General features: G+C 40.6%; 1 protein-coding gene across 19 annotated transcripts in view; it reads right to left on the minus strand.

The window, feature by feature from the left end:
• Positions 1 to 2,275: 2,275 nt before the first annotated feature.
• NRXN3 (neurexin 3) overlaps positions 2,276 to 27,145 on the minus strand; it is a 2,213,138-nt gene continuing 2,188,268 nt past the window's right edge. For 11 of the 19 annotated variants that reach the window (XM_085626623.1, XM_085626628.1, XM_085626620.1 and 8 more), the window contains one exon: positions 2,276 to 6,108. In XM_085626623.1, coding sequence (XP_085482749.1) covers positions 5,192 to 6,108 — 917 coding nt within the window. In that variant the 3' untranslated portion in view covers positions 2,276 to 5,191. Of the gene's footprint in view, positions 6,109 to 12,916; positions 13,647 to 27,145 lie in introns of all 19 variants that reach the window. The other 8 variants (XR_014968865.1, XR_014968864.1, XR_014968862.1 and 5 more) reach the window with 2 other exon arrangements.

The following is a 27,145-nucleotide window of genomic DNA, read 5'->3' on the forward strand; positions in this document are numbered from 1 at the left end:
GTGAATTTGCAAGGTTTTTTAAATGCTAATTCGTAACTATAACGTGTGTGAAACCTATGTTTTTTTCAGTGAATATATAGTATATTTTCAGCCATTCAGCATTGACATGAGTGAATTTATGAAATATATATATTTACAATTAATATGTTGGATCAGAGAAAAGCAACTGAATACACCCAGGATTCTTACTGAGTAACTGGGGTGTATTAAGCATTAAGGATTGAAACAACATGAGCATAGCTGGAAAATCTGTCTTCCTTCTAACTTGAACTAGTCATGAGAGGTGTAATTTTGCGTCTACTCTTGCATTCTCATGCAGTCACACTTAGGCCTTGAAATGGAGGTAATGTTGGAAAACCTACACCAAAAGTTATTCTTAAATGTTTAATCTAAGGCAGCAGGTGTGATTGATGTGCGCAAATGTTACAAAAGGAATACATACAGAGTACACATCATTTTCAAATGTGCATGCAAAGGTTAAACGCACTCATGGCAATGCTAACTGAATATATATATATAAAAACACAGGTTGCCCCAATACAGGATATCACACTATGAAGGGGCAACCTGTGTTTTTTGTGTAGTGCAGCAGCCTAGCCGCGAGGATGTCCCCCCGCCATCTCTGCGGATCCAAGGCGTTCCAAGGCGTTCGATATGCCGAGCGCTGCTAGGAGAGAAGGGGGCCTAGCTGCTGGATTTACATTGGCGGGCTTGGAAGCGGCCCTTTCATTTCGTGTGCCCACCTGCGTAAGACATTTTTGGTGAACTCTTCAATTTGCAAGGTGGTACCCAACCGGGTTTTGGACGGAACTGTGTCAGCTACTATGGGCGCAACAACATTGACCAGCATGTCCTGTTCTGCTATGCCCACATGGGCGGGACCATGAATTTGAATAAATTAGTGTTCCACTTCAAACCGCTTTGTATATTTCATTTGATGAGAGCCAGTGAACAAGAGCATTACATGCTCGAAACGCGTTTAGCAGTCACGCTACAGGAAATGAAGGGCTGGCTGAAGGGTCTGCTACCAGTGGCTGTGTGCGCAACCCCTTCATAGTGTACAACATGTGTTTTTTATATATATATATATATATATATATATATATATATATATATATATATATATATATATATATATACTCATTTTTAACACATTCTAATGAAAATGTACAGAAAGTGTGGTGAAGTGTACTAGTCCTTATCGTACTTGGCAGGAAACGGTGCCATGTCAGGAAAATAATAATGGATGATTAAACAAAAGTTAAGTGGAAATTCTTTTACAATATGTGCTCTTAATGTATGTTGCACCTGTTTAAGGAGCAATTGTACAAGTTTTTGTCCTGCGTTTTACAAATGTTATCTACTTCTTCGTGTAGTAAAAAAATGACATGATAATTGAGAAACGTTGAGAATGTTTACGTATGATAATGTTAAAGGTAGGTAGGTGTTAGCCATACTTTTCTCACAGCTTGGTAATGAGCAGTGTGTGCCTGTCATTAACATGTTATAATAAGAATAATAACAATCATCATTGTTATCAGTAGCAGTAGTAGTAGTTTTATTAATATTTTAGTAGTTATTGATACAACTGCAATTGTTATTGTAAGAACAACAATTGACAACAACATATACGATAATACTATTAATATGTCATCTTCATTAAGCCACATTGTCTAAATTATTTCTAGGTACGGAGATCTGGAGGCAAGATGTGACCTTCTTCTGAAGTGCGGTCTATGTGGAAGCACAGACTGGCTACTGGTAATTAAGTGAAATCTTGTGTAGAATAAGGGTGTACATCAAACATGTGAACACAACACATTGTTGATAAAATACTATGATTAGAGAGTTTTTCATATCACCATTGATTCTATGATCATGAGTTGATCATATTTTTTCTATTAAAACACCTGTCTGAAATGTAAAGATGGGTGAGTAAAGCTGGATGTTGTAATTGTTTTAGAAAAGTCACAAATAAAGAATATTTCTCCTAGTTTTCCCTAAAATGTGACCATCTTTTTACAAGTTCACAAGACTGGAATTAATCCACAAAGATTTCTCTTGAGTATTAGAGTGATGTATTCCTCAAAATTCAAGAATGAGTAGATGTAAGGCTAGATTAAGCCACATCTAATAAGTAGATGAATGCTAGCTTCAGACATATATATACTACCCCTCTATTTTGATAATTCTAAGGGGAGTGAAGGAAAATCTCTTTCCATTTAAACCTGGGGGAAATAAGAATCAGGACATCCACTCCTTTTGGGAAGAACATTTTATTGCTAAGCATATCCTTGAACGAAAATGCAAATATGAAAAATAGGAAAAGGGGAAAAAAAGAAAATAAGAGAGAAATAGCAGTAATATCACAAAAGATAAATTAAATTTGTCGAGGTTTCTGTCCAGAGAGTACCTGGACTAATGTTCTAGCTTACACAGAATAATGATGCACGTGTTCCCAAAATGTATTCAATAGAGAAATACACAAAAGAAATTAACAGAAACAGTTTATTTTGTCCTCAAATGTAAAAAATAAATAAAAGTAAAAGAAGAAAGCAGAAAATCATTTCACAAGACTCCAAGACTTCAAGAACAGCAATCTTTTACAGACATCAAGATATAGTCAACTTCATATATTTCCCGGCCAATTAAATTTTCTAAGTTCATCTTTTTATTGTCTTTAAACCCAATCTGCTTTTTTTGCTCAAGTTAGAGGATGTTACTGTTAAAAGAAACCCTCCATATATTTCTGTTCAAAAAGAACCAATAATCTGATAGCCTTTTCCCCCCCAAATTTCAAACACTCAGTTTTTTTCTGAAAAGGCCGTTTTTATGATTTAAATGTAATTCCTTGGCATCTGATGATAGTTCTCAAAGCCAAATTTTCCATGCGACTCAGACTCACCAGCAGGTGTAGATTCCTAAATCTAAACAGCTGATTTTTTTTGTAGCCTTTATTTGTTTTCACTTTACAAAAAATGAAATTGTACATTTCTGATATCCCAGAGTCCTTTGTACCATTTTGATTTTTCACGGTTAGCAGTAACACTGTATATCCTTCTTTGACTTTGTACATTACAAGACTCGGCCTGTCAATCTGGAGGTCAATTTTCTGCACCGTTGAGTCATCTCATACACAAATATTTGGACAAAGAAAATAAACTCAAAATACTAATCAGCAGCAGTACTACCAGAATTATTTTTTTTAATGCAAACTTTCATTTTTGGGCTCTTTTTGTTGGTGATCTGACAAAACTGTCTCGATTTTATACACAATATAATTTCTTTAAGTAAACAATATACATTGTTTATTGAGGACCCACTTCGTCAATTGACAGACTTAAGATATTTATTTCTTAGGTATTTAGGGAAGGGCTATAGTTTTTCAAGATAGGGCATTCACATTTTCAAAAGGAACTGCTGAGTGTTTGCATCTCAGACTGTTTAGCTGGTAGTTGTTAAGCAAAAGGGTTTTTTGGAAAGCTGTGTGGTATTTTGAAGACTCTTCAGAAATGTAGTAGATTTCTCTAAAACGAGGCGCTTTGCAAATGCTTTGGTTTAGTTTTTCTCCTAACAATGTTGTTGAAAAATATATTCAGGTAGGACTGCTGCTTTCAAACCAATATGTACAAATTGTGATTTTGCTTATAATGACACCAGTGAATAAAAATATGTAAGAAAATATGTAAACAAAGTCCAGGAAGTGTGTATTTTTTCAGTTTTATATATGCTTTTTGACACAGAGAACTGTGACATTTCGAAACCTGACACTTTCACATTTAAAGGTTTTTTGTAAATTTTCACAAAAACGTCATTCCACCATTGAGATGCGTTGCCTAGGTTCCATTCCTGGTCATTCATCAAACATACAATCCCATGATAAATATATCTGCATATATATATCTATTTATATATATATATCATACTATTAATAAACTTTTTTTCTTTAATTTCATTTTGTCACAGCAGCTTAAATTTTGGTGATTAAAAAAAGGGGGAGGGGGGGGTCGAAGAAAGGGTCTCCGGACCGATTACAAATTAAAAAAATACACATGGAAAAATGTACTGAAAAACCCAAGTATATATATTTTAATGAAATGTTTGGCTTCTGTGACACCGGTGGGTTTGTTGCATTGTTAATTCCCCACTTAAGTTTTTCCAGATTCCGTAACCCAACTGATTTGCAATTCGTTATTTTCATGCAAGCACTAAAGTCACAAAACCAGAAACCCCAAGAAAATAGGGGTATTTGTCTCCCCCCTTCTGTTTTTTTTTCCTACCAATCCATTGCCACTGTTTTTGGCTGCGTTAATGCATAGCAATGTCATCAATATAGCCAATAGCCCTGATCAGACAGACCGAAAGAGCCTGCTGTGAGAGTTTTAAGCTGTGTTCCAGGACCAGCCTCTCCCTCACCCACTGATCCATTCCCAAAGAGATGTCTTTTTTTATCTTGTTATTCAGAAAAAAAATATGTATCCCCAAATAACCCATTCATAACCTGATATGTAAAGAAAACATAACCATGAATTTCGCAATATGGCAACAGTCTATTGTCGGAAATATTACATCTCATTCGTTTGTCCACTCCTCATTTCCACCACACCCACAAAGAAAGGCCATTAACTTATTTTGTTTGTCTTGTTTCTCTCTCAACCAGAAGAACTCCAAGATCAACACGGCTGGGCGCGCCCCAGATTTCTTTCCTAAACTTTGTCCATTTGTTCGTGGTTTTTTTTTCAAATTTTGTTTTGCCATTGAATCTGGAAACCAGGAAAACAGTATCCATACAGTCAAACGACCACACGAAACATTGTTTTATATAGTTTTTTTCAGTTGATGTTATATAAGTTTTTGTTTTTTTGCAGACACTCTGCTCGGCATCACCGAGGTCTCCTGTTGTACCACGACGATGGAGTTGATGGAAATATTAGGTACGCTGAGTGGAAACTACTGTTGTGCCTTCTAGGAGAGAAAGCTTTTTAAGTGTGCTTTTTATATTACAGTAGGCAAAAGTTTCCACTCTCGGGAGTGGCTGGAAACATCCCAGTTGGGGGCTGTAGCTTGTCCTTTACCTACCCCTCCCCATTGGCCACAGCTCCTGAACACACCTTCCAACAGTTCTGACGTTGAGTCTCAGTCTCACAGGTATGCAGGAGCTCACACAGAAATAGGATTTTCTTTTTTTTTTTTACACATAATACTCTTTGTCCTTGTTTTTCTGTTTCTTGTGGCCGCTCTTGGCGCCCTGCTGCTTCTCCTTGACCAATGCGCCATTGCTCTGCGCCGAGTTGCTGATGTAATTGCGCGTCTCGTCCACCTGATAGGAGCCCTCGTCTCTGTTCCTGTACTTGTACATGGCGTACAGGAGGATGAGGATGCAGAGGGCGGCCGCTGCCACAATGCCGACGACCATCCCCGTCGTGCTGCTGGACTCACGGACCACCTCCGAGGCCCCCGGGACCCGTCTGACTCCCGGCTCCGTGGGGTTTGCTGTGGGCACATTACGGAACATGGGGGGAGTTATTAGCTTGGTGCTGTCTACCTCGAAGGTGGTGGGCAGTGGGAGCAGAACTATGTCAGGCAGGGGTTTGAGATCACGGTTATTCATTTTGCCGGCTGGCAGTTTGGGGACCATCCGGGATGAGGACGAAGTTGTGGAGCGGATCAGCTCAGGGGGCACAGACGTGGTAGTCCTACCCATTTCGGAGGCTTTGTTAGGTCTAAAGTCCTTGGCTTCCCACTTGGGCGCATGTGCTTTGTAGCCACCTTCGAAGACTGATGTGGAATGACTCTTATCTGTTACCAAGGAGAAGGTGGTGTAAAAATCTTCATCATCAGTAGGGGGCAGGTTAGAGTCAAAGGTTTCCCCTGAGCCATACCCAGATATCACCAAGCCATCATCATCATCATCACAACCATCGCTGCCTTGGTCCGACAAGCAAGGTAACCCCGCCTCAGAGGTCATGGACAGGGACTCTTTGGTGGTCTCAACAATGGTGAGGAGGGGGCGAAAGGTAGGGGGGAGTGTAATGGAGGGTGCACGAGTAACTATAGGAGGGAGATCTAGAGGGTGATCTACGAGGACAGGGATAACTAATTCACCTCCTGGGAGAGAAAACAGAGAAGACAAAGATTAGTAAACATGCAGACAGTTAGCTTTTTTTGTCAATACATTAGAAGTGGTCAAAAAAGAACTATTTGGAGGAGGACTGGTATTTCAAGTGCTATATCCCTAATTATTCTGCCTCATTTCTTTGACCTCACTCTCCCATGCAGTAGACCTCAAATGCAGGTTTTAACCTGGATAAAAGGCTGGAATCGAACCTCTCCTAATGCATCTGTCCCAGTACCTAAATGGAACTCTGCATGCTTTGTCAGTAAATCACATCTATTAAGAGTGGAAAGAGGGGCCTTTGATATATCGAGGACATAAGGACATTTGCATTGTGAAAGCAGCCATCTTATAATGTGCTTTTGACACCACTCACCACAATAGAAGTCTTAATTAGCATTAAAAATGACAAAACAAAATCCAATCTGACTTGAAATGTATTTGTTAGCTCACAGTGGTGTCTGCCGAAAGTAGGATGCTCATGTCTGAGTAATCATTCTTTAAATCCTCACTTGTGGCCCCTTAAAGGGTAGTGGAAGCACCTTATGGGAGATCTGAAACCTTGTGTCTTCCAAGGCAAACCCCATCTTTCCCGTAAAAGGCACGGTGCCTCTACTATGATCTGTCTGAGAAGGAACAGAAGAGGCAGCTAGCGCCTAGAGTGTGGTTTCACAAGACCCCTGAAGTGATTGTGCAGAACTCTACTCTGTTTTAGCTGTTTGAAAATTACATATGGTACAAGCTTTTGGAAGTGAGGGCATTCTGAATGTGGTACGGGACAGTAATAAGTTCCAACGAAGTCACCAGGAACTGAAGAGAAAATTGATTTTTCATTACTAGGACAACGGCAAGATAATATTTTCACATATTCATTTCTGCTTTTAAGAACTTGGGGGCATATTATCAAGCGGCAGCGATAATTATTGCTGGCCGCTCTTAGCGAGAACATATTTATCGCCGGCTATCGCTGGCAATTATCGCCATGCTATCGCTGTATTAACAACGCATAGCACAATGGCGATAATTTTCCAGCGATAGCAGTGTTTTTCATGGAACATCACTGGTTTTCCAGCGATGTTCCATGGAAAACGTTGATAACCTTGCTGATACGACCCTGTGTTCGTACCAGCATAATCCACCCCCACTGTTAGGTATAGGTAAGTCAGCATTTTGGCAGACGTTAGTTTTTGGCGAAAATCGCTGTTTTTGCCAAAAACTGACGTCTGCTAAAAGGAGTGGGCCTCCTTGTAAATATCGTGATGTACATTTAGCGATATTTTACAAGGTAGTCCATCAGGGGTATGCCCAGTGGCGCCCACTTTACATCTCATTAGAGATGCAAAGCGAGGCGTCGGGAAAACGGGTGCTAACATGCGCTAATGCATGTTAGCACCACCTTGTAAATAGGGTGATAAAAATATCGCCGCTTTAGCGGCAAAAAGTGCCGCTAAAGCAGCGATACTGCTCTTGTTAATATGCCCCTTAATTTGGGAAGTGACTAAGTGAGGCCCATCTATAGTATTTTACTACCGAGGCAAATGAAAAGTCGCTTGTGGTAGATTTGGAGTGAGAACACGTCAGTGAGAGAAGAAATGAGCCAATCAGTGGGTATATTGAAGCATAATGGAGGGAAGCTGTGTGTGCAAAAGTGGTACAGAGGTTGAGTGAGTGAAATAATATGCGTTAGTGAGGAAATCAGAAAGAGAAACCTAATTAGAAAGTTAATTAGAGAAGGATTGCGTGTGAGTGAGAGGATAATATAGAGGAGTGATTGACAGAGTGAAAGGGGAAGAGATTGTGAATGTGAGAACTTGGCAGAGTGAGAATTAGTGAAATATGTTTGAGAGAGTGCCCGAGGAAAGAGTGAGCGAGATAGAGTGAGTCAGAGAGTAAAAGGTTGAAAAACTGGCAGGGTGTCAAAGAGAGTGAGAGAGAAGGTTAGAGCTATCACATGAGTGTGGGAGAAAGAGAAGAGCAAGCACGTTCTTTACTGATTAAACAAGCAAGTATGCAATTGGGTAAGAAAAAGAGAATAAGAAAAAGAATGATGCAACAACTAAATAAATAAGAGAAAGGGAACAGAAAAAGGAAACAGCAAGTTATGTTACTGAGTAATGAGAGAGAAAGTGACACCAACAGATCTCATGAGTGAATGGGAGAGAGAGAGAGAAAGAGAGAGAGAGAAATCATGAGAAGGTGTGTGTATACCGGGTTTGCCATAAAAGCGAAAATGAGAGCCAGAGGGGAGAGAGTGTGGGTGAAAAGGGGAGACGTTAGTGAGAGGGAGAGGGGGGGGGGAGAAAGATAGCAAGAAAAGAAGGTAGAATACATGGGATTAAAGTGGCAAGCAAGATACTGATTGTAATTGAGTATGTGTGTGTGTGAGAGAGAGTGTGAGAGAGAGTTATAGGAGGTGAGCAAGTGACTGAGAGTTTGAGTGAAGGAGTACACGAGTCAATAAGAAAGAGAGTGAGAGTGTGAGATAAAATGAAAGTTTGAGTGTATGGGTCAATTACAGGAAGAGTTAGAACGTTTTATGATTTAAGCAGCCACTAGGGCAGAGGTCACCTAATAACAATACCATTGTATGTTATGTAAAGTTACTGTTTTTTTTGTTCCAGTTTTCCAATTACCTGGAATGTCAATGATCTTCTGAAGTGCCTCCTCTGGCTAATTTTATTCCTCAACCACATTGGTGTAGATGGGTGTTTTGAGGGCATGGTTTATCCTCACAAAGGGCTTCCGTGAAAACGGCCAGGTGAATAGTGCAATTTTCCTAGCTTCACCTACGTGAATGTCAAGTGTAGAAGGGTCTTCCTCTTAATCTGTGTTAAGATCTTATCAGTGCTTAATTTGCCAAAAACATAAGTGCCAGGGCAAAAAAATTCTTAGGAGTATGCCGTGTTCTGCCACGGCTGACCACTTCCCCCACTGGCACTTCCCAGGCCAGATTGGGTACTGCTCGCAGCCAGGATGTCAGGATGTTTATTTGATTTTTTGTGTGGTGGGCGTGGCTTTAATAGTATCAATATTCTCTTTTCACTGCACCAGGGATCAATGACTGACCACGGGATGTAGTGTAAATCTCACAATGAGCAATCAGCTTAGACTAATGGATAAAAAAGGGTTTTAAGGCAAATCTAATCAAAAACCATACTGATGGGATCAGTGCCTAATATCTGCCTCCAGCGGGGACGCCCCCGTGAAAACTATAGTTGGGTTCAATGCCGGACACACTTCTTTAATGCTCATCTCATAGTTAATACTGCAGCTGGGACTAATGCCTGAAAACTGACTTTACTCTAGGCAGGGAAGTATGCATCAAAGATAAGACCACAGTATAGTACAGTAAACAGTGCTGATTTCACACTGAGCACTGCAGCTAGGATCCATGACTAACTCTTGTATCTACCTAAATATTTATAAATAGTACCACATTGGGTGTAGGTTTTCCATTATTAACTCCAATTAGTATTTTTTTGTAGATTATATTTATAATTCAATATTTATGTCATAGAATCAGAGCCTTGTTCTCAAGAGTGTAAAACTGAAGACCACACAGAGTTTATATATGAAGGGAAGCTGGAAGTTTGGACAGAGGTATTGGCCCATATCTACCTATCAAATCCAGTGCCTGCCTGGACAGGGAAGCAGCCTGCAGCGTTGTGTGGCATTGCCAGCAATCGCACAGAGGTGACTTTATGCAGATTTGTGCATGTATGTCAATTAGGGAAGCCCACTGACAGCAGATGCTGCATGTACACTGTCTTTTGGTACCTTTGCCACTGCCTTTGCTGCACCGGGTCCCAGTAGTTAAGAAGGGTTCTCTGTGTTTTCTACTTACATCTATTCCCTAACTCCTTAGCAGGAAGCACAGAGTTATTTTGACAGAAATGGTGGGACATTGAGTCAGCCTTTTGATGTCATCATCGTTGAAAGTGTTTGTGTGATGTCACTTCCACTTTCCTTAAAATTTTAAGGCAATGATATTCATGGAGCTTTGAAAGCTGATTCCAGACTTTGGAATGCAAAAGATCACATTTACACTAAATGGCTCTAGTACAGAGAAAGCAGGAAACATGATGCTTTTGAATGTTGTTTCAGGCCTGTTGCACAGTTTTCAGAGCATCCTGAAACTAATAGGTGGATAGGCAGACCTGTCATTTGAAAATAGCTTTTAGCTGTAACTTTAATGTACCATGCTTGACAAGCAGGTGAGGAATATAGTTGGCAGGTCTTAAAATGCTGTCTGCAACAACTGAGGGGTATTTATAGGGGTGGGCAAAGACTTCTGCTTCACCAGTGGAGTTTTGCCAACTCCGCATTCTGTGCAGAGTGCGGAGTTCCTAAAAACTCAGCGAAGTGATGGGAGCTGAGTTTTTTATCTTGAGCGGCTCCCCAACCTTAAGTTGGTGAGAGCTCCTGAGAAACAATTGCGCGCTAAACCTCCTCCCGGCAAGATTTCTCAAAAGGGGCGGTCGCGGCAGGTCATGACCGTTTGCGTTGAGAAATCTGTTGCTCACATTGAGGAACCTGCCGCTTGAGTAGAATGTCTACAGAGTGGCAGAAAGCAGCAGTGCCCTCTGGCACGATGCATAGTTACGTTTGTGCTGATTTTACAGCATGACACAAACTTCCAGTGCTTAAAATCAGTGCGAGCAGCGTGACTTGTCAGACTCCGCCACTAACGTGACTCCGCGCAGCACAGCAGACTTTTTGTGGCACGTCGCGGAGTTCCGTGGAGTAAAACTCAGCGAACTTTGCCCAAGCTTAGACTTTAGTTTTCAAAACTACTTTAGAACACCATTTTCTGCCAATAAAGTGCTATCTCATTTCAGAAGACTTGATGAAACAGAAGGCTACAATCAGAAAAAGGACAGCTTGGCAAAGGCTGATGTATTGCAAACTAGTGTGCTTTTAGCTCATCAATCGATACTTCTTCCAGCAGAATGAAACATATCATTTTTTAAATATGCAGTCCACCATATTGTTAACAATGGCTGTGATTGTAGCGGCCACTATTAATACCTTCCGGTTACATGTGGTCTTCGTGTACTGGAAACATCACACAAGGATGTCGTCCAAGTGAGCATTATCTATCTATCTATCTATCTATCTATCTATCTATCTATCTATCTATCTATCTATCTATCTATCTATCTATCTATCTATCTATCTATCTATCTATCTATCTATCTATCTATCTATCTATCTATCTATCTATCTATCTATCTATCTATCTATCTATCTATCTATCTATCATCCATCCAATTCCAGTCAGTTGCTAGCACCTGTCATTTTGAGGGTTTAGAGTGACAAAGTATCCTGACAGAAACAATATTTGGGGTCTTTCTGATGTCACCATATAGGCTAGGTGTTTGGATATCTCAGAAAATTAACTAATAAGTAATCATGGGGAATAACTTCCAGAGTCTTCGCAGCTTTCCTGAAAATGAAGGGGTCACTGATCTCTCTGTTGTGCTCAGACAAATTCAGTGGAATGTGCATATTTTAAATTGTTAAAGTGCTGGGAAATAAACATTGTACCAGACCTGAATTGGTATGTGATTAGTCACTGGAAATTGTATATTTGTCATTTTAATTACAACTGTAATTACTATGCTTCCATTTGTGTTCATCTCCTTGCAAATTTTCTCTGGGTGAGTGCACGGTCTAAATTATGAGTCTTATAACATATTAGAACAATGAAATGTTGGAAGCTCCATTGAAAACAATGGAGTGCTCTTGGCTTCTAATGCTGGTAGAAGCGTGGAGCTCCAATATTCCAATATTTGACTTTGTTGACAGCTGTTCACAGCTGTTGCTGTGAGCAACGGTCTATCATAGCCGAAGGGGATTTAAACCCCCTTGAGCACCGATAGGCCTTCGTTTTTGTTGATTAGAACATTCTGCCCTCTAGGGGTGGAATGTTCTAAAACCTTAGATCCCTTCGTAGCGGGCTCTACCGGCCATTTAAGGCCTGCTCCCTTGTTAAAGGCCCTCGCCTTCAGCCATTAACGCTGGAGCTGGCCTTTAATGGCCAGTAGAGCCCACTACGGTGGGCTCTAAGGCTATATTATGTGTTTTCCTCATTGCTTTGACTTGCTTTTAATAGCCTAACACCAGATCAAATAATATTTTTCCACATTTGCATATTGACAGTTAATTGAATTAAGGTCACGATCGTGCAGTCTGCCCACTTGTTCTGCATCAATCACTTGAGAGGTTCTTGAGTGCTCCGTGTCATCCCAAGTAAAGTCGCCAGTGTAGATGACATGTATGACACTGTCACTGAGCAAATTCCACAACGTATTTTAGTTGAAAATCTTTTTAGATGGAGACATCTGGCTGCTGTTGGATGAAGAAAAGGGAATTAAACTCATACTACTTCTTTCTAGTATTTGGAACTGTAAGATAAATTCTTAGAAAACAGATTGCTTAAATTAGTCTGAAGGGATGAAGAGTGTACGTCTAAAACCATCCCTTAGTCCTCCCCAGTTCTGTAACCTTGGATTGCAATCACATTTGAAGCCACAAATGGATACATAAAACTTAGAATTATCAACAAGTCAAAAAGAGTAAAACGCAAAGGAAAGAATAAGCATGCACAGCAATAAAATGTAAAAGAAAGTAAACACACATCAAAGTTATCGGAGAAAAGAAAAAACACTTTTATCACTTGCATTATCAAAGGAAACGAATAAAAAAAGTTGACCAAAATGCACGGCGCAACAAAAAAATGAAACAATGTTCAAAATTCAGAAGAAAGGCATACAGTACCACCATTTTCAGTCCACTTACATCAACAAATTGCCCGCATGTTTTTTTGGCATGTGAAAAAAATTTTACAAACAAAAGTTTTGTAAGAATGCTCTTGGACAAGTAGAATTGTCACATTCTTGCATCTATTTTTTTTAACTTTTCTCTCAAAAACATTTTGAGCAAAATGTCTGCTCTCCAATTATGATAACCAATCACGACAAAGGATGATACAGGAAGGGCAAAGTAACAACATCATACAGCCACACCACATAGACATGAAAAGGAAAAAAAATCTGCACAATAATAAAAAATGTATTTTTTTCTTTTTTGTAATACTTTTTTCTATTTAAAATAATTCGAGTATTATAAAAATTAACCAAATTAAAAAATAAATGAAAAGAACTAAAAAGAAAAAATCTTGTACACTAGTCACTTTGAATTTACTTCCTCTTGATGTGGCTTCCAATTGGTTGTAGAGAAAAAAATTTGGCTTGGTTGATTTCAGATTGAAAAAAATATATATATTTTAGATTTATGTTTCGTTTTAGGGATGGATGATTTTACATAAATTTTAACAATGCTATAGAAAGGAAGGGGTGAAAGGCAGGGGAGGAAATGTAATAGGAAGGAAAGGGGTTGGGAGGTGTCTGGGGACAGATTTATGAGTATACCGCACAGGTGATGAAGAGGATGAACGTTAATGTATAAGTCAGTTGCCATGTCCATGTAATTGCGATACGAAGCGTTCTAGCAGCATTAGAGCTTCTGGCTGTAAGGAAGGGGCGGGCAATATACAAGAAAACAAAATGAGCATATAACTGTACATGCCCATCGATGAAAGGAACAGAACAAAACTCTTACATTGACATTCTCACAAACCCTAAGCTGCAACTTCTTCAACATGCAGTGTTTAACCAAAAAAGAAATAAAATAGTAAAAATACAGCTTCATTCATTAAAGTTTGTTGTCAAATTATTTAAAACATTTTTTTCTTCTTACTAAAAAAAGAAATTGAAGCAAAAGAATTGACATTGAGTAATCATAGTTAAAAAAGATCAGAACAAAAGAGTATTTTTTTTAAGTTAGCTTGAGATTAAACAACTTCAGCCAGGAGTCACACAGTTGCCCCTCTATGCCTAACAAAAATAGTTTGAAGAAAGGGCTGCATCTGAGGTTTAAATGAAGGCGATGAATATGAGTTTTCTTTTTCTGTGAAGGGCAGAACTAAGAAGATAGAAATACCCTACAACTTCGGAAAAGCGGACTATGCAAATTCCCCATTTTTGCCGTGGCATCTGACCCACTTGGTTCTGCATGCAAAAATGTGGGGGCAAAAATGAAACAAAATACATATTTTGCCACACTTTTGGATTGTACAGAAACCCAGCATTCTGTAAAACACTTTCAAATTAGTGAGCCTTTCAATGTAGTTTAAGGAATATAATGGAATATCTGAATGGAACTTTTAGCACTGCGTTTACTGTTATAGTCTTTAACACAACTTAGAGTTAAAACAAAAGTCTATTTGTCTCATTTTTGCCCAAGTCCAAACATCTCACAACTCGGCAGTTGGCAGATAAAGCTAAGCAGAGTCTATAATTCTACATTTTACTACTAAAAAAACATATCTTAACACTTTTTTTATTTTTACATAATTTAAACTACTATTAGAATGACTATGCGACATCATAGCTGAAGTTGTTCTTTAAGAGAAAGAGGAAAAGGGGTGAAAAATAGGGATTTTTGCACAAAATAAGTCAGAGCTTTTTTAAAACTGTGTCGTTTTTTTTTGGTTGGGTGATTGAATTTTGGAACAAAACCCAATACAAATACAGATTAGCAATTTAAAATAAACACATCAAAATATATACTATTGGAGGGGGAAAAAGCACGGATTTTCCACAAGAAAGCAGAAAGGAACAAAACTTTAATATATATATATATATGTTTTTTTTACGTTGTCCAACAAAAATAAATGTTGCACACACGTTTAAGGATGAACAGCCAGATGCACGGGACACACAGATCTTGGAAGGCCAATTTTCGTATTTTCTTTGTCCCAAAAGGAAACCAAGAAACATTTGTTTGCTCACTGATTTCCATTTCATACTGGGGTGCAAAAAACAAAACCCACCAGCGTTGCCTTTTGCCTCTTAAAAAAGAAACTATTATTTGTAATGGACAGGACAAGCCTATGGCATCTGGATGCATCATAAGTAGACATGGTGGGATAGAAGGGTCGGTTGAGTTTATACAGTGGGTCATTTCTTTACTGCAAGGATGTTAATGCATGCTTAAAGTAAGTTGCATCTAGGGAAAGTAGAAAAGAAAAAAGAAGTAACAGCAAGAGGGGAATGGGAGAGAGGAGAAATGGGACGGGACAGATTAAGAGGTGGATAGGAGCAGTATGACGTTCCATCTCCAGCTGCATTTAATAAAGTACAAACCCAATACTCATAGATACTGAATGGCACAGTCATGGTGTTATGTAAGGTCCTACTGGTTCAGAAATGAACCTTGTTTTCCATCCTATCCATTTAAATAAGGCGATTATAATGTGGCACAATAATTTTGAACAAACTATCTTCAAGGCTACCTTCTTTCAAGTTTGGCCTAGACTCTATACGTATGAGTCCGCCTTCAATATTCATTTATAATTTTGAATCCATGCCTACCCGTTAAGCACAGGGCATGATTACTATGGTGTGCAAAATCCACATAATTTGCTTTTGAGTAATTATGTGAAATTTCTGAAAAATTACACAAATTATGCGCAAAAACTCGAAATGCACAACCGACATTTGGCACTATACGTTAACAAAAAATGTGTCCTTGTGTTAATTTTGGATGCAAGGATGCATTTTGTTCTTAAAAATAGCACAAAAAACACAAGCACCACAAAGAGCAGTCACCTGTGTTCTGATTGTTCGCCGTGTTTTCAAGTAACCGCATCAAATTTTTGCAGTAAATAACGTGTAATGACACAATATGGTATAATAGCATAATTTTGGGAATTTGTGTAACAAGCATTAAGTGAAATTAATGAAATTACCCAAGATTACACTCTTGTAACTGAAATTTCTCCCATTTATTTCAAGCTTTACCTTTGTTAATACTCTCCGATCACCTCAATATGTCTGTTTTTGCCCTTTTATATTGATGCAACCTTTCCCTTCACACTCCCTATAAGACTAAGGGGCATATTTACAGGGAAAGTGGCGAAGCGTGCCATTAAGCCTAGAAGGCTAACGACATGCTCTGCCACTTTTGAAACGCAGGGCTGCACCATATTTACAAGAATATGGAGCAGCCCTTCGTTTCCCCCTGCGCTGGCGTCAAATTTAGCTGCCTAGCCTGCGTTGAGAGGAATGATTGTTTATGTGCAGGAAGGGACACTCTTTAAATGGCATTTTGTAACTTCTATGTGTGCTGCTGAATGCAGCACACAATGAAGTTGCAAAACATCATTATTTTAAAATGATTGTTCATGTGGAGGAAGGGACACCTTCCTGCACATAAACAATCATTAGAGTTTTGCTGTTTCCATGTGTGTTGCACAACATAGCACTCATGGAAACAGCAAAAATGAGGCAAAATTAAACATTTCTCCTCCTTGCGCCAGGGTAAGACAAGGTTTTCTTGGTCTTAATTTGGCGCTGCCTCCTATTTAAACGACCTTGTAAATAGGGGGCAGCGTCAAAATCAATTAGTGTTGCAGTGGAATGCCCACTACAACACTCATTGCCCTCCCCTTTCACGCTAAGTCTAGCGTGAAAGGGTGCCTTATTTACAAGGCAGCGTTAAGTCACGTTAAGTGGCTTAAAGCAGTCTTGCAAATAAGGCGAAGCCCCTATCGCCACCATAACGTCTGAAAAAAGTGATACTGTGGTGGAGATAGGGGCTTGTAAATATGCCCTCAAGTTCCTTGCATTTTCCACATTGCCTCATGAGGTACATGTGACTGATCAGGCAGGGGAGGTGGAGACTCTCTCTGTAGGAAATGTCCTTTGGAGGGCCACCAATTGATTGAAGTGCAAAGGGCACTTGTGGACATCTTATTAGAGACAATACACTACATTTAATGTAGATGAACACCAAGATAAAGGGGGAATGCGCCAAAGTTCCACTTGTCAGCATCTCTAAGTGGTGTATGTAATTGTTACAGGGCTGTGACTCCCTGAAAGTCATTGTCTTTATGTGATGAGATGGCCAACAAAGGATGTCTGTGTGGACATCGGCCTTGGATACTTCTTTGACATCGCTTTATCTCAGATGACAGCAATAGATTTACTCAGTTAAGAGGAGCAATGGTCTGAAGAGGAAGGCCCACTAAAAGTCTATTGCAATAGTCCAGTTTGTCGATAGCCAATGAGTTAGTAAGTGATTGGTGGTTTTACTCAGAGAGGTCTCTCATTTTCGAAAACCACCAATAGGCCTCTCATGGAAACTATTTTGAAAGAGAAGTTACCCTTGGCCAACACCATTATATATTGAAAATGCTTGTAAGGGAAATTGCATTCAAGAAAATAATGTGTCACTTATAAGAGCACCCCCAGGAAGAGTGATGTCTTCCTAGGGGAGCTGGCCCAGCCCCCCAGTGCTGGAATGTCATACTGCTTTTCTTTGGAGATCAGTTAGAGGGGGCTTATTCAACCAGGGATCTTGAAACCGGGTTCTAGGTGAAATAGACACATAAAAGGCTCTTTTAGCTCTGGTGTTTAACACACTTGAGAGAACGGAAAGGAAAGAAAATGGATTTCAGAGCATCAAAAATAGAAGCACTGAAGCATGTTCTGCCTTGGTGTGGGGGAGGTGGGAGAAACTGAAGGAATTCCTTTTTTTCTGTTTGGAATCATTTAATCTATAAACCACCCACGTCCGAGTTTGTAGTCCCCGATTGGTTTTAGGGCTGGCATGGAAATTCCACAGTGGGTTAGCTGAGGTATGAGGCTCTGAACTGCGTCCCTCTCTTCCTTGTTTATATCAGTTTTTTACAACTTCTTTTCGCAGAAATGTGCACAGTTCTTCACCATGGACATAACATGGAACAAGAAGAACTGATGCTGCATTTTCAGAAATTTTAGGAAACTTCGATGTTTATTCTGTAAGTGTACATATAGATATATATGGTACACATACACTTAGGATTTGTCTGAAATTAAACCTGTGTTTTTTCCGTGAAAGCAACCAAAATATCAATAATTTAGCCGAAGTGATCTTTCGTATTTTTTTTGGTGAAAACAGAGGAAAGAATCGTGCCTCTCTCTGTCTCAAAATAGCAACCAAATTTTAAACATTGTGCGCAATAGACAACCTAAGCCAAAAAGTGTCTGTTCTGCACCTATGCACCATGAAAAGAAACCAGGTGACTATCATTTGCCTCCCAAGTGCAAACATGTGACTTTTCAACCCCAATTCATTGTAGCTTAACCTGCAGACTATCTTCCTGTTCTAATAAGTGTTTGCTTTCTCGTTTCTCCATGGGGATGGCACTTTAATAATTTAATGGGACTATGAAATCCCACCATTCTGGGACATTGCAAAACCAGCTGGAATAGAACATTTAAACCATCGCTTCTGTTACCCATAGACAGAAACGTATGTGGTCATTTACACCCTGACACAGCCAATCAATCTACGAGGTCAGTGGAGGCTCAAACCTCCACATCCCTGGTGAAGAATAGCTCATCAAATTTAGATGAGGTGCAGTGGCCCCGCTGCAGGCTCTGGACTTTGCTGAGTGAGACCTATGTTTGTAGCACGGACGACAATCTTCTTTTTTTTTTTTTTAAAGCAAACTTCCAAAGCAGGGTAGTAGTTTTGTTACCCTGTGTGGGACCGCCATGCCTTGCATGGTTGTCCCATGCAGGGAAATCTAGTGACTGTCATGGCTGGATGAGAGTCAACAGCACCTGGCTACTCAATGGCTGATGGACTTCCAGGCCAGAGGTTTATGGTGATGGAGCAATCTGAGGATGCCTTAGCTTAAACCTGGTGCTGCTGCTTCTTCTAAATGAGGCGTCAACCATGAGTTTGGTGGAGCAGGAACCTCCACGAGTTACAGCAGGACCCTCACTCCACTAAACTGTAAACAATGCCCTTAATTTAATAACCATGCCACTTTCCAGCTGTGTAAAACCTCTAATGTAATTGGTTGCCTACACAGTAAAGGTAAAATCAATCTGCCCTCAGGAACACAACCAGCCTCAGAAGCAAGAGTCTAACCCACTGCTTCACAAAGGTAACCAACACCATTCACCATAAATACTTTTAAATCACTCATTCATTGAGAGATGGGTGGAGTGAGCAGGGAAAAAGTGAACCACAACGCTTCAGAGTTTGTAAAACATGATGGAAAATGATGGGCCCTATTCACAAAAGTAATCTGAGACAAAATCCTAACTTTACGACTTTCGGTATTCACAAAAGGCATTTAGGAGTAGTCAAGTTAGTATTCCTAACTTTACTACTCCTAAACTGAGACAAAATCCTAACTCTATGACTTTCGGTATTCACAAAAGGCATTTAGGAGTAGTCAAGTTAGGATTCCTAACTTCACTTCTCCGAAGTGCCCTTTGTCAACCTTCCCAAGTTGAAGAAGCCACACAATTCCATTCCCTCCACATTGTCCCTTGAGGGCAGAGCCTCCCTTACAGAGATTACATCATCCTGCTTCAGACAACGCACACAGACTACAGAGTCTAAACAGTGTGTAGCATATTCATTTTACTTATTCTGAGAGATGACATGATATGTCTCCTCTGTTGCCATTCAAGAGACTTTGAATATAAAACACTGTCATTTAGAGTCTAGCCTCACAAAACACGTATAGATGCCGGAGATTACAGTGTAACTGGGTGTTTTTCTATCCGTATTGAAATCACAACAGACCCTTCTGAGTATTACAGGAGGGTGGGGAAAAAGATAAGGAAGTAGCCAGATTTGTGGGGATCAAAATCCATAGTCATCCCACTGAAATCTCATTCATAGTCTAAAATGTTTGGCGGAAAGTGGGACCACGCTATCGAAATAATGTTGGCGGCTCATCTGGGGTTTAAGCACAATATACATGGAATTAAAATACAATGTAAAGTCTTACGAGGCACCACTTCTTGGTTTAAATCTTTTTAAGTGAGTAAAAAACCCCAGAGAAAATGATACTTGCAGCTGGTATGCTTACTTCAATAATACTGTGCCTTTCATGACTGTGTGCAATGCTCTGTTTTTCCGCGTATTTATTATCCTGTTGGACATCTAAGAGGTTGTGGTATGAGGTTGCCTAGGAAAATGCAGACAGAAATCCCGATGCATGAAGTGTGGTTCACTATGAACACTGAAGGTGTTAAAGGGTTGTGCTGGGGGTAATCCCAATTATTCTTACACATACTGGACCTCAAAGAGATAGGAAAGGCGGGAATAGAGTCACCGGTCAATGCTGTTCAAGAGACTGCAGTGAGGGAGTTTGGCCCATAGAATGAAGTGTATTTAGAGTCCTGGCCATTGTCAAACGATGGGATTGAAATGGGAGTGGTAGAAGATGAAGGTGACTTATGGTGTTGAGAGAGGAAGGAAAGTTGAAGGGTATGTTGCAGAGGAGTAATATTTGAAGTGGTAAAAGTGGTAAAGGTATAAGAATTATAGAGGGAGATTAAACTCTGGGTGAGTAAAGTTATATACTTTGCTGGTGAACGCAAGAAATGAATAATCCTGGCAAAGGCAGGCAACGTTTCCTGGATTTGCTTGACTCCTCCCAAGGTGAATGGTAGTGTACCCAGCACATCACCAGTGAGCACATCACTGGTGAGTTTCCTCCTGTTGGATGTCCTATTGGCAGCACATTCGGTTTCAGGAAATCATGGTTGGAACTCCCACTTGTTCATTAGGTTTAAGGCTCTGGGGCAGAGGATTGACGAAGTGTGGGTAAGGGCTTTGTCTTAGGCTTTGTCTTAGGTTTTGTCTTGCACACGGTGTAGGTTGGTGGGTGAGAGAAGAGCAAACATTTTTTTAACGTGCACGCTTTAGGGGTTGAAGTTGGGGAAGTGGACTCAGGACTATTTTCCCAATGGGTTGGTGGCCTAGAGCAGGGAATGAGAGTGACTGTCAAGTGAAACTGGTGAGCAGTACTAAATAGCAATGAGAACGATTTCTACTGCTTGGAAGAGATGTTAAAAAAGCACCTCTTTTTAATCTTTGCCCTTCGCAAACTTTACAAAGTTTGAAAAGAAGATGAAAATTTCAAGTTGGCCAGCTTTGCACCCTCACACAGCCCTAATTTAGACCTAAGAAAATGGGTGGATACAATAATAGGCATACAGTGATGTATTAATGGGATGCGTCTTGATTCTAGAATATAGTAAAGGGGTAGGGAGTAAAACCAAAGGGTGAACACAAAGGAAGCAGTGGGGTCTGAGAGTAGCAATGTTTGCAAGTGTTGATTCCAGGCAATGAAGATAGAGCAAAGGCACATCAAGATGGTGGATAGGAATATGCAGTTATAGTCATTCATTTATGTTTCCTGCTAGACCACTAGTCTGACAAACATGCATGTAGGCACTTGCATCAACTCTAAGGAGCAAGCATTTTATAGTACTGGAAAAATGCTCCATTTTGTTCCACAGTCTCTTCACCTTGAACATCAGCCACATACTACACAGCATCAGCCATGCCCTACCTTAGCCAGGCCCTGATGACTATCAGGGTATCTCTCTGAATCCTAAGGCAATCCCTGATGCACATCAGGCATGCCATTCTCATAGACAGCTAAGTAGTGTCTGAGTTACACACAGATCATCCTCAACCTTGCACAGTGCACATAGCCACCTCCTTCATTGCCACACAAGGTGCACAATCATCATGCTCTGCATTTACAGCTGTCAGGTAAAGCCATGCAATGTGTGACACCTTTAGTCATTCTATATCTTCTAGGTAAGCTGCATAGTTGTGGGACTTTTTGTTTTGAATTTAAGATCGCAAGTATGCCCATGCTCAGTCAAACACTGCCTTCAGGCAGGCCCTGCACACCCTCAGTCACAGTCAGACACCTCTCTTCTACAATAAGACCATAAACATCTAAGCCATGACCTACACACTCTCAGCGACACACATTGCACCACCGGCCACAGACAGCACACTCACACAGACTGCCCTCACTCCCACACCGAGTACCATCTCGGCCACACTCCGTGCCACCTAGTCCTTCCCTGCACAACTGTAGCCATTCTTGGTCCAGCCCCAGACATCACTACTATGTGGCTTCTTAACCTCACACTATCATGTTGCTTCTTAACCTCAACAATTTCTTCAGCAAAATACCATGGTGCAGACTTCATTCCACACTGTCAGATAATTATTGGTCCTAATTGGTCAATTATCAGTGACACTCTCTAATAAAGAGTAAACGTCTTCTCCCCTACACACCTGACAACAAGCCCAAGTCATCTCGAGTCTTCCTTAAGCTTCCCGGATGCTGTGCTACACTTCACAGTGAGAGATAGTTACTGCTTTGAAAAATAAGACCACATAACCCTGATTCTATGAGAATTGCACTTGCCTCCTTTAAATGCAAGAGTGAAATTCGAGATGGAATGTTTGGCATTTAAAACATTTTACATTAAGATTCTCACTTGCTTAACATATTTGCTCATCATATGGGGAGGTCAGTGTTAGAAGCAGAGACTTAAAAATACCAAATTCAAAAGTTTACATACCCAGTCATTTACTAGTGCAGTTATAGCGTTCTATAACTTCCAGCACTAGTACCTATGTCCTTAACCCATGTTCCTCCCCTTAAGGAAACATTTAAACGCCCAGCTCTTCGGGTTATTCGTGCAATAACCTGGTTCTTTAACACCAATTAACATCTGACACTTACCTACATGATTACATCTGCCAATGGTTGTACTACTGAATATTGCGCCCCAGAATACTTTGAAACACTAATATTGAGGGCAGAATATGGAGGGACAGAATATTGAAAGGCTAGTGCATACAGGGAAGTATACATTTACTATTCCTAACTCTATATTTATGTACCTTGAAGATATGTGCAATGCTTAGGTACATAATTGTGAAGTTAGGAATAGAAAACTAGACTTACTTATCTATCAATACTTTATTTTCGATATTCTGTCCTCGATTGTTTGTCCCATCAATGTTCTGGTGTCAGTATTCAGGGTGAGAGACAGAAGGAGCCAGATCCATGAAGTAGAGAAGTAAGACGTTTAAGTGTGGGGGCATGGGAGGAATGAGCTCAAAGGTTTGAGATGAAGATGAGAATCTACTCCGGGATTGGAGCAGAAAGAAGTGGGTTAAATATGGATTGTGGCCAATGGTTAATTTAGAAGTGCAAATGGAAGCCTTTTTGGGATGATTGTTGCTAAAGTGACAAGATGGGGATGATGCTCGGTCCATTTGTGTCTATCCTCTCTGCCAAAGCCTCGGTCTGCCTGCCTGATTTAAAAGTGGGCAAGCCTTCAGTATCTCAAAGACGGAGTCTACTCCAGCTTCGTTGCGAAGATAGTGCTCTAATGGAATATGGTCATCAAAGTTTTGATGATTCATACGCCTGTCCGAATTAGAGTGCGCCATCGAATGGCCAGTTTATAGTGTCCATAACACCAGGGAAAACTTGGTGGGGAAGGACATTGAAAACATCTAAATGACCCCCCCGCCATGATAAATAACTTCCATGATGTGGAGGTCACTAGTCTTTGATTTTTCAAAACCACACTTTACTGTCCATCAGTCTTTTTACACATTGGCAGGAACCAACGTTATAAAGGGCTGTGGGCCTGATTACGATTTTGGTGGTGTTGCAGCGGGCCGGCATGCCAGTGCCTTGCTGTAACACTGCCAAACCCGTAGTCAACCCGTCTGCTGTATTCCGACTGGAATGCAGGGCTAGTGGACCTGCGGCAGTGGTCCCACAGCGATGCCTTTCTAAAGCTCTTAGGAGAGCCTTAGAAAGGCACCGCTGTGGGAGCACTGCAGCCAGTTCCTGCACGGACCGAAATGCACAAGGTTGTGCATAACATTCTGTTCAGGAACAGGGGGTGCATGCAGACAGGGGGCACACCATGTGCTCCTCTGCATGCAGCCCCATTCACAGAGGCAACAGGGGCCCCCCTAGGGCCCCCTTTATTTCCTCACCGCCATCCTTTTCATGATGGGCTCACCGTCATTAAAAGGGTTGCAGTGAGGAAACTCGTATTATGCTTGGTGGTGCTGCAGCGGCACCGCCAGCACATTACAACTTCACACCGCTGCGCCACCATTGTGCGGAATCAGGGAACCCAGGCAGTTGCGCCGGTCTTGTGGTGATCCTACCGCCATAGTTGTAATATGGCAGGTGGACTGCCAGTCTGGCGGTCCAGGGACCGCCACCACGTCTTCGGCGGTCCATGAACTGCCAAACTCATAATTAGGCCCTAAGTCTTTCCCGTCAAAGGATCTGTACACCTTCTCTGGGTAAATCAAACAAATAAATTAAAAGAATAAAGGTAAATTGTGATAAGAATAAAGTGCCACAAGCAACATCATAAGTGAGGGTTATGGTAACAGAATATTCACTTCTTAATATCGTGCTACCATAATATCCTAGCAAAATATTGATACGGTAAGCATATTGTTAAGTATAGCTTAACTTTTCCTAAAGGCCTTTGCCCTACCAATATGCCATTGTCCTGTGAGATCCTGAAGTTTACTCATAGGAAACTCTGCCTTTTAAGTCAACAAGAAAGAATCCCCCCATTAGTCAGTCCAAGTGATGTACTTGGTTCTGGGTCTTGAACAGCCATGTTTCCACTGGGGAAGGTCCCACTTTGATAGAGATGTAACCTCTGTTTCACCACAAGATCCTACCAATGGCATCGATTACATCCCACTCACAAATACGCTGACCTACAGTCCCTCTCAGCCTAACCATGTTATGAAACAATTCGGCAGAGCTAAAATTATTCACATTTTCAAGCAGCCTAAGAGATACTGTTCAGATAAGAAGCAAGGAGACTTGCAGTAAAGGAAACTGAATTAGCGGAGCTGGTCATACAACAGGCATGGTCATGCCGGGGCTTGGAAAGATGTTCTGATGTGCAAACCTGAAATGGGAAGGATTCAATGGCACAATTTGCACTAGGTTTGACCTGAAAACATTATCTGGCCAATACATCTGAATTGGGAAAATCCCCATAAAATCAGGAATTCTTAATCATATGAAATACCTTAATACCTAATGCCTCCAACAACAGGGGCATGCTTCTCAAAGATGATCATGTTGATCCTCCTCTTTTGTCTCAATGTTATGAGAGCACTGTAACCAGACAGGTGAGACTGTTGTGGTCTTTCACCGCCTAGCTCCTTTCCTTCCTCTCTCATTCTCCTCTCCAATGAGTCTATGTTTGTCTTCTTCTTTCTGTCCTGTCTTCCTCTCGCTGCATCTTTTGATTCAACCTCCCCAGCTTCTTGCACATGACGTGGCCCACAAACACACACCAACACACACACACACACACACACACACAACACACACACACACACACACGTCGCCCACATTTCTGCAGTCTGTTCACTATTTGGGTGACAGTGTACCTTGCAATAAAGCAGTCAGTGAAGCACCAAATATCATATAAGATTTTTAAATTAATACATTTCCAAATGTCAGCTCTGGCCTTTTAAAGTTGCATCGCGGTATATAAAGCTATTCTTATTCTTGAATAATCATTTCAAGAGGATTCACTAGGTTTATTTATTGTTCTACATTTCTGCAGCTGCTTAGATAGAGTGTTGTTTAATACAGTTTTGTTAACTCGTGTTTATTATTGAGGTCTTAAAGAGGTTTGTGCTACTGCTGCGTTTGCCGTCAACTCTTTGAGTGCAAACAACTGTTAACACAAGAGTAAGACAAATCTCTCTGGATACCAGGAATAAAATCTAAAAATAATGGAAACTTCTCCTACCCCATTGTGGAATTTCCTTCAGGCCAAAGGGAGTACGGGTAAGAGTATGGGGTTGAATTAAGGGAGGAAAGGGGAGACATGGGGGGGGGGGAGTCAAAAAACACATTACAAGACAGAAAAGAATCACAAACATTAAAACTGTAAAACACAAAGACAAGATGGACAAACAAAACACAACATAAGGAACCATGTTTGGCCAAGGGGTTTTGACATTCTGTGTCTATGTCAAAACTACTTGGTCAACAAGGCTCGTACATTACAACATAGCTACCAAAGAGGAACATAAGATGTCCTCCGCCCGCCCACCAGCCCAAGCACACGCAGAAAGGGCTGCAGAAGGAGGCAGCTCAAAGGCACTTTCACAAAAATCAACCTTAACAACCCAGAAGAAAATGAGATGGAAAATGAAATATCTTACTCCCTGCCCGTCCTAAAAACAAACCCCACAAACACTACAGATTAGCTGGGTCAGCCTGGATGCAGAGCCATGGTGGAAATGATGACATCTTCACCGTCCAATCGCTGGCACCGATGACCAGTTCATCAGGTACAGCGGAAGTGATGGCATGCCAGAAACAACACAAACAATGGACCACAGGCAATAAACAGTATGTGCCTTTGTGCCAATAAAATTCTTTTTATGCCATCTGCTCCTCAAATTGTTTGGCGTATTTGATCCCACTTCTACAGTAGCCCTGATACATATTTTTTTTGTGTAGCAAGAAATGTCATAGACTGGCAGGATAAAAAAGGAAAGGTGTTCACCAGAGGAAATTGGATTACCCTTTATTGGATCACCCTAGTACAAGAGATTTTAATAACATATTGCAATTATTGTGGGAAATTGCTGGAGAGTGCTGTTGCCTATTTTGCGAAGGCAGGATTAACAAGCATTGGCACAGCCAATACGTCTGGGTTTAATGTACTAATGCATGCAACACCAGTCCATTAGAGCAAGACACATGGATGAGCCAGAAAGAGTGGAGGGCTATATCTATAAATTAGTCCCTCGGGCAGTTCAATGTAAGCACTGTAGTGAAGGTGAAAGGATACATTTAAAATGCCAATAGGATTATGTGAGAGAGGAATACTACACTAGATGAAGCCAAGACGTGATTGACAAAGTCTCTAACAACTGAATGAAAGAGACTGGCCAAACAAATCCAGTGGATCAAGACAGGACTCAAAAAGCTCACTCTATGTATGTTGTTAGCAATGACTGTTTGACCGTTGTGCTGTCAACACCCAGAACTACAAAGAAGATTTCAGATTAAAAAATGTATATTAAGTAAGCTTTGTGGAGAAAACTACAGAT

This window comes from Triturus cristatus, chromosome 9 (assembly GCF_964204655.1).
Source record: "Triturus cristatus chromosome 9, aTriCri1.1, whole genome shotgun sequence".
NCBI lineage: Eukaryota > Metazoa > Chordata > Amphibia > Caudata > Salamandridae > Triturus > Triturus cristatus.